The sequence below is a fragment of the Hesperophylax consimilis genome, chromosome 7 (genome assembly GCF_061612785.1).
Source record: "Hesperophylax consimilis isolate HC1 chromosome 7, BYU_Hcon_1.0, whole genome shotgun sequence".
Classification (NCBI taxonomy): Eukaryota; Metazoa; Arthropoda; class Insecta; order Trichoptera; family Limnephilidae; genus Hesperophylax; species Hesperophylax consimilis.
The window spans coordinates 34,150,968-34,159,107 of NC_142842.1; the positions used below are offsets into that span (position 1 = coordinate 34,150,968).

General features: G+C 36.2%; 1 protein-coding gene across 2 annotated transcripts; it reads right to left on the bottom strand.

The window, feature by feature from the left end:
• Positions 1-202: 202 nt before the first annotated feature.
• Positions 203-5,672, bottom strand: LOC149422651 (uncharacterized). Of its 2 annotated transcripts, none has more exons than XM_089633887.1 (3): positions 5,544-5,672; positions 4,065-4,333; positions 203-681 (listed from the first exon to the last, which is right to left on the bottom strand). In XM_089633887.1, the coding sequence occupies exons 2-3, from the start codon at positions 4,130-4,132 to the stop codon at positions 399-401; spliced, it is 351 nt and encodes a 116-aa protein (XP_089490013.1). In that variant the 5' UTR covers positions 4,133-4,333; positions 5,544-5,672; the 3' UTR covers positions 203-398. The 2 variants fall into 2 exon arrangements, with proteins under 2 accessions (XP_089490013.1, XP_089490012.1); XM_089633886.1 differs by having other exon boundaries at positions 5,468-5,552.
• Positions 5,673-8,140: the final 2,468 nt, after the last annotated feature.

The window sequence follows — 8,140 nt, forward strand, 5'->3', positions numbered from 1 at the left end:
TTGGCACGTTTTTTATTATTTTTGGAACAGAGTTTATGTACTTAATTGTTATGTTTGTTTCCCCTTCCGCTTTTCTCGTTTCAAACTCTTTCCAAACATCCGTCATTTGTTTCCTTTGCAGCTCCGTGAGATCTTGTTTAACTTTGATGCCATTTTTATCATATGACATATGTTATCATATGGATAAGCTATCAAGAGGATGGTGAAATCCTCATAATGTAAGTAATTACAAAGATAGATAATGCTTAACAATATTGCAAATAATTCTAAGAAGTGTAATATTTTTATTTTATTTTATGAATACCGCACAAGAGTCCCCATTATCCAGAGCCACTGGGACTACGTCATTCCCAGTTGGGATATAAAATAAAGGTAATAATAAAATATAAGGTAAAAAATTATTTATAATTATTTTTGACGTATTTCCTGTGACATTCTGTAGCAGATTTTAGCTCTGCTTTTGCAATCTTATTAGAATCTCGCTTTTTCCTTCCTGTCCTCAACTCGTAGATGAATATGAGAATGGCCAGAAGGTGGCCACACAGCAGCACGAAGAAAAGAGAAGCTATTTGGTGGATGTTGACCTCACTGACTCCTTTGTTGACCTGGCAGATGGGCTTTCTGGACACCCACTTCAGTAGTAGTCTGTTAATCTGCCCCGTTTCCCTCGCCTTCTGTAACCTAAAAGTGTGCTGTTAAATATTGAAACAGTATTAGCGGCCCTCCACACTACTGACCAGATTCTCAAATTTTGTAGAAGTATAATGTTTTTATGACGCATAAGAGTCCCAACTGTTCCCAAGCATCTTGCGATCAACGAATGTGCCGCAAATATTATTAAAATACTTATTTTGTTGAGAAACAACACAAATTAATTAAATAAAATATACTTGAGCACGCCAGGATTTGAACCCGCAATCTCCGGATTCGTACTTAGCCTTAACCCTCGACCTTGAACGCCGTCAATAATTCAATCTTTGATTCAATCGTTCTTCAATGGTTCAATCGATCGTAAATGATTCAATCGATCTTCATTGATTTAAACGATCATCAATGATTCAATTGATCGTCAATGATTCAAACGAACGTCAATGATTCAACCGGAGATTTTTTTTTATGAAACCTCCCAACAGCGCCCCTGTATAAGTTTAAAGGCAGGGGAGATATGTCGCCACCCTGTTGGGCAGCGTTGGCAGGCGGGTTAAGGTAGGGGCTGTATGAAGGGATTTATTAATGCGGGTCTTGAAGAGGCCCGGATTATATGAAGAAAGAAAAACAGATGCCCGTAACTCGTTACACAAAAACGACTCAAAGAAGCGGCCCATTCTCATGAAGACAACATCAACTCTGAACGGGTGTAAGTCGAGTTTCACACACATGCACCAGTACACCAGGGATCAATGCTGCTAACTCCTTAGAGCAGGCTCCATTAAAATACCCGTAGAATAGATGCAGCATGCCCACAATGCATCTGTGATGAGACGGCAATCGTTCTGTTAACAATGGATTCTCAATCAGACGGACCACCATCCTTTGCACAGAATCAAGTATTATGGGGCTCCAGCCCAGAGGTGGCCCTCAAATTCAACTGTTGGGCATACTTAAAGTGTAACTTGAAAACATATAAAGTGCAACTTACTAAACTGATAACTTAATTTTTTTTATTTTGTGAAATAATCCTATCATCTTAGTTTATTTTATTGTTTTTATTATAATCATGCGAAAACTGTATTACTACTAACTGTCTTTAATTGTTTTTATAACATTTTGTAATTCCTTATAATGTTTATTCTTTATATTTCTTTGTCATTTATAAATATATTGTACAGGTGCAAATATTGAATAACGACTAGAATTAATGGAACATTATTGGTATAATATTGTAAATAATTGCTGTTTATGCAAAATATATAAATGACTGTTTGTTTCCTAAATAAAATAAAAAAAAAATAAATATCGATTTCCATGCTTTAATTACTAATTCATATGCATTATAATGAACTAGCTGACGTATAACCAGCGTTGCTGGGGGTTATCCTTAGTAGATAGACATATACCATGGCAGACTTTTCTGTAGGCCGTTTAAGATGTACAATTCCGTAGTACATTAATTTGATGTATCTCATAAGATTTAGTCAGCGTTCGCAATGTAAGCGCCCGAAAAAAATTTTTTTTACTACTTGATTACAAAACATCGACTATTCTCTACTTTTTATAAATGTAATATGCATGTTTTATATGTAACGCAACATCAGATGAGAGTAGAGATGGCAGGAGTTCCACTAAAGAACACCAAGGAGTTTGTCTACCTCGGGAGCAAAATAACATGGGACGGTCGGTCTAAGAGCGAGGTCGACAGCCGTATACATCAGGCTAGGCTTGCATTCAATAAAAGGTCGAAAATAATAGAATCGAATAATATAGACCTAAAACTGAGAATACTCCTCATCAAGACCTATGTATGGAGTATCTTGATGTACGCCTGCGAAACATGGTGCCTATCCGAAAGAGATAAACGGAGACTAGAGGCTTTTGAGATGTGGTCCTATAGAAGACTGTTAGGAATTTCCTGGAGAGACCATATTACAAATGAGGAGGTTCTCCAAAGAATCGAAGGAGGAAGGCACCTGCTCAGGACCTTGTCCGAAAGGCGTGCAAGATGGATCGGCCATGTTATACGACAAGAAGGCCTCTTGCATGTCATAATGGAGGGTATGACCGAGGGGACCAACTCTAGGGGACGCCCACGCCGAGAGTACCTGGAGGACCTGCTGGTGGACGTGCGCTGCTCATCATATGCACAAGTCAAAAGAGCCGCACAAGACAGGGAAGAATGGAAGAGAAGAGTAGATTAAATTGCTGCAAACCAATCCCAGGATTGAAACCAGAGAGAGAGAGATACGTATAAACCTTCCAGAAGAAATTCTTTGAATGATAGTGAAAATCCTATCAATATCCGTGGCGTAGTTTAGAAGAACTAAGCGCACAAACAGACAGACGCAAAAAGCGACTTTATTTTATACTACTAGTATTTAGAGATATCGCTGCATTTACTTCTAATTTAATAGAATAAGATGAAAATGTGTAGATTGTGGTGAGGTGTGTTTGTTGGGTGATATGTTTGATGAGAATGATTAGTCAAATTAATGTAGTTTTCGGCGTTTAGTTTTGATGTAGCCGAAGTATTGGATACCAAGAATAACTCAAAAATTAATCACGATTCTCTTATTTTATGATAAATTTCAAATTATCTATTACAAATTTCAGAAGACAAAAATGTTTTTAAGAACTTTTCTGTGATTTAGGCAGAGATGTGCAAAATGGGTACCCAAAACCATTTGAAATGCAAAATGGAAATGGGTCAAAACTTTTCCATTCGAAAATGTAAAATGCAAAATGGTTTTTAGAAAAGCATTTCAAATGAAAAATGCAAAATGGTTTCTCAGGTAAAACAATTAAAATAATTATAAAATTTTTAAACAATATTGTCATTTAATAATGGACATCAATGTAGAACAAACATATTACATGATGGTAAATCCAAAAACACCACGACTACAGATTATGAAACCACAAAGAATTTGCGCGCGACTAATGTTGCCAACGTAGAAACATAGAAACTGCTATCTAACATTTAATATTATAGGGTCATGGCCCCATGTTCAGTATTTGAATCAGTATTTTTTGTAATGGTATCACTCAATTGCCAGGGCTCCTACCAGGGAGCAACTTGACAAATGTAAATTATATCTCATAGCGAGGTTGAGGACCGACTGATATTTGGGGCTTATGAAAAAAAGATGAGTGGAGATAGTAGGAAGAATGTTGCAAAAAAGCACTTAAAATGGAAAAAGCATTTAAAATACAAAATGGTTTTTAGAAAAGTATTTAAAATGCAAAATGGAAAATACCCATTTTGCATTTTGCATTTCCATTTGAAATGGATTTATTTGAAATAAAGCACATCTCTGGATTTAGGTTTCCTTACTTTGCTACTTCTTCTTAGGCCTGACAATACTGAAGAGCTTCTAGCTAGTAGCGTGACAATAATAATATAATCTTACCCAACTCTAAACATCTCCGTGAAAGGCGAATGCTTCAATCCCAAAATGCCCAGTGTAGTGTAAGGCATGGTGTCAACTTCTTGCAGTTCGCATATTTCAGTAGCTTCAAAGGTATTTTCCACGTCCGTGTACAGGGCGCTGAACTCAGCGTGGTATGCAAAACCTCCAGATTTGACTCTGCTAATTCCGTCTTCTATGGTGTAGTAAAAATCCTTGGTTTTCTTTTTAGCATTAAAGTAATCTAAATAAGGGTATGCTGGAATCTGTACCTACAAAAAAAATATAGAAAGGGTTTATAAATAGCCACAAAAACTACACCTATATAGATATAAACTTAAGGTCTTGAATGGATGGCATCAAAATTGGACTTTATTTTAAATGGAAATGCAAAATGCAAAATGGGTATTTTCCATTTTGCATTTTAAATGCTTTTCTAAAAACCATTTTGTATTTTAAATGCTTTTTCCATTTTAAGTGCTTTTTTGCAACATTCTTCCTACTATCTCCACTCATCTTTTTTTCATAAGCCTTAAATATCAGTCGGTCCTCAACCTCGCTATGAGAGATAATTTATATTTGTCAAGTTGCTCCCTGGTAGGAGCCCTGGCAATTGAGTGATACCATTACAAAAAATACTGATTCAAATACTGAAGATGGGGCCCCGGCCATGGCGCTGTAATATTAAATGTTAGATAGCAGTTTCTATGTTTTTACGTTGGCAACATTAGTCCCGCACAAATTTTTTGTGGTTTCATAATCTGTAGTCGTGGTGTTTAAGGATTTACCATCATGTAATATGTTTGTTCTACATTGATATCCATTATTAAATGACAAAATTGTTTAAAAATTCTATAATTATTTTAATTATTTGACCTGAGAAACCATTTTGCATTTTCAATGCATTTTGAAAATAGGTATTTTGCATTTTGCATTTTGCATTTTCAAATGGAAAAGTTCTGACCCATTTCCATTTTGCATTTCAAATGGTTTTGGGTACCCATTTTGCACATCTCTGAAAATTATAATACAGTTCTTATATTGTCTTGCTTTTTATACTGCACAAAAGCAATAGAGAAAACCGCCACTAGTTATAAGTTATAAAAAAGGGGGTAAGTATTAAATTGATGAATTCTTACATCAAATAGTAAATTGTGAACATAGCCAATATCAAAAGCCCCGCATTTCATTGGACTATCGGCCAATTCAATAAGAGTAAACGTCTCGGATCTATAGCTTAAAAGTGAAGACACAATACTTGATGTGTAGAAGTTGTACAATATTACGGAATTTAGTAACAGCGTAAAGTAAACAAGACGGCTTGCAAGCGTAGATGGCTGTATCGCATAACCTGCAAAGTGAAAATCAATTATCAATCTATAAAGCAGTCCAAATAGTGTACGTACCGTTGCTCTGTTCTGACAAACGTGCAGCTACTAATGTTTTCAGATGGTTTTCAGCTAACTAAAGAAAAATTCTTACCCATTTGACACCAAGCCGTAAGCACTGATAAAATTGTGTCGCTTATATTCAAATTTGCTCTATTTTCGTGACCTAAGTATTTGTTTTCAAAGAAAAAAAAACACCAAATTGTTACTGTTATTAAAACAGATAACATCAGTAAGATATACCAAACAATGTCGGCAAATGGTGTCAGAAAACTCATTTGGAAGCTACCGAAATCTCCTGAATAGCGGAATATGAAGCCAGCCCTGAAAAAAAAAAGAATAAATGTTAAAAGGTAACTACAAAGTGCAGCAAAGCAAACAGTGCAGTTTTGAAGGGCCAGTACATTTTTTTAGGGGGGGTCGTTCCGTTTTCAGTCGTTAACATGGTTTGGTCCGGACAACACCATGGCTTCGCCGTCCGCACGTTTCTTGAAAAAATTTGTTCTTTCGTCGCCACCCAGTGGGCCATTCGGATACAGTTTGTGACTTCTTCCTGTGTAGATAACTGAAGAAAAATGTTTTTAAACATCAGCCTCACACCTTGGAAGAACTCAAGGGTCGAATACGGGAGGAAATCGCGGCTATATAGAGATTTGCCAAAATGCGTCCGAAAACTTCAGAAATCGCCTTCATCGATGTATTGCTGCTGGGAGCCAACATCTTTCTGATCTCATATTCAGGACTTCATGCATAATATGGCATGATTTTCCGAATAATATAAAATATACCTCATTTCTGTAAGTTGCGCCATTTATTTTTAATAACCCTTCAAAACTACACTGTCTGTTTTTGCGCTGTTTGTTACCCTGCATTAATAGTGATAATAAATAAAATACTATTAAAGGATATATAAACCTAAATGGATAAGTCATGTGTAGGGTATCTGTTATTGCCAATCTGTCATTCGTCAGCTGTACAGCGGCGGCCATTATATCGGCCTTTTTGTCGTTCATAATTCCCAGCAAATTACTAGATTTGTAAAACCCGTTGGCATTTTTATCACTCCAGTTGTCAGCTATTACAAACTTTATCCTGCAAAGATACAAAATATTTATATTCAAAAAGTAAACGGTCTGGAACTCTCAACCCTGAGCCTTAAATTCCTATAGATGTAAAATATTTAAAAAAATAACAGTTACAAGCATTGACAAAAAACAAAAACGCGTTATGTTCATACTAATCCATAAAAAATAAAGCACGAAACTGCTTCTAGATTGAAAGCGAACAACGAAACGCATAAGAAAAGAATACTCAAAACGAATATGTGTATAAAAGAAATAGCTACAAATCACATCCTTCGTAGTTAAATGGAACGGAACGCATTAGAAGGGGATAGCCATTCAAATAATGTACGGTCGAAACAGTTATAATATTATGAACGCCCCTCGCTGTCACGGCTACAGAATACGACTTGGTGTCAGTGCCCTTACGCGTTTCTGCGTTCGCTGTCTCACTTTACTCCATTCGACATTCATCATTTTCAGGTAGCAAAAAACCTTGTGAATAATTGTATTTATTGAAACAATAAGTGATTTTTGAAACTCCAACAGATTTGGTTTTTGCCCGAGAGGGATTGTGTACATCACAAAAGCAGAGGAAGGCATTTTTTCGCAAAAAGAACCTAGATCAACGTGATGGCGGCTGCTGGTGACTGCTTGTCTCACCAACAAACTTGTGTGCGAAGCTAAACGCTGTAAATCTCAAGTTTGTCCACTGGACTAAGTTCAGTGAAAGCACACGCGTTGTCTAGGTAACCTATCTTCCCTTTTAAATCATCTAAGGGTACAAGTATTATTTTGCCGTAAATCTGTGAATGCCCTTATTTAGGCAATACCAATACTTAGGTACATACACCTCACCTAATAGCTTAAGAAGTGTGAAAATAAGTACTGAATTCTTCGATTTCGATAGTCAATTTCCTGTAAATGTGAACAATGAATAAAAAAAAACGAGTCAGCATTTTTCATTTAAACTGGTGTTAGCATCGGTGGAGTACTCAATGCTTCGTTCAATGGGACTCTTTTATCGACATTTCATACAAATTGATTACTTACGTAAAGTTGTACATTTCTTTCAGCAGTAGTACTAGAGCGAAATTCATTTTTAAAACTGAATCCACATTAGGGTCGTGTTCATCCGTCAAATATTCCAACTGGTCTTCATTGCCTTTGGCCGAAATTGTGACAATACGAATACTGAGGCCATTGAAGTCAGAACGTCTTTTGATCTTGAGTTCCCCCATAAACGTGGTCCATTCCATGGTGGCTTCTTTGTTTCTCGGAGACCATAATCCAGCTCTAGTTATGTTAATGTTTCCATCTCTGTCAAAGCCAGAATTGTAGACATCGTACATTTCTATTTGCATGGTGTTGTTTGACGAAGTTGTAGTTTTGGTGATGGTCATGTCAGTGTTGATTCCGAGTGGCAAGGTTTGCACGTAAAGAACTACGTTATCGAATTTTCCAAAGTCAAAGATTAGCCAGCGGTATGAAGTGTTGAAAAACTTATATTTCTGTAGAAAGAAATAAAATGAAACACGCTTATTTTTGTATCTATTTTGTTAGAGCCGAAAAGTTTGTTTAGGTGAGAAACTAAATAATACTAACATGGGCGTAGCTACAACATTCATAT

What these genes read in the sequence shown, in the direction of transcription:
- LOC149422651 (XM_089633887.1), bottom strand. Translation starts at nt 4,132, where the DNA reads ATGCCTTACACTACACTGGGCATTTTGGGATTGAAGCATTCGCCTTTC. An exon ending in ACGGAGATGTTTAGAGTTGG is followed by an intron (nt 682 to 4,064) that starts GTAAGATTATAT and finishes GCACACTTTTAG; the next exon opens with GTTACAGAAGGCGAGGGAAA.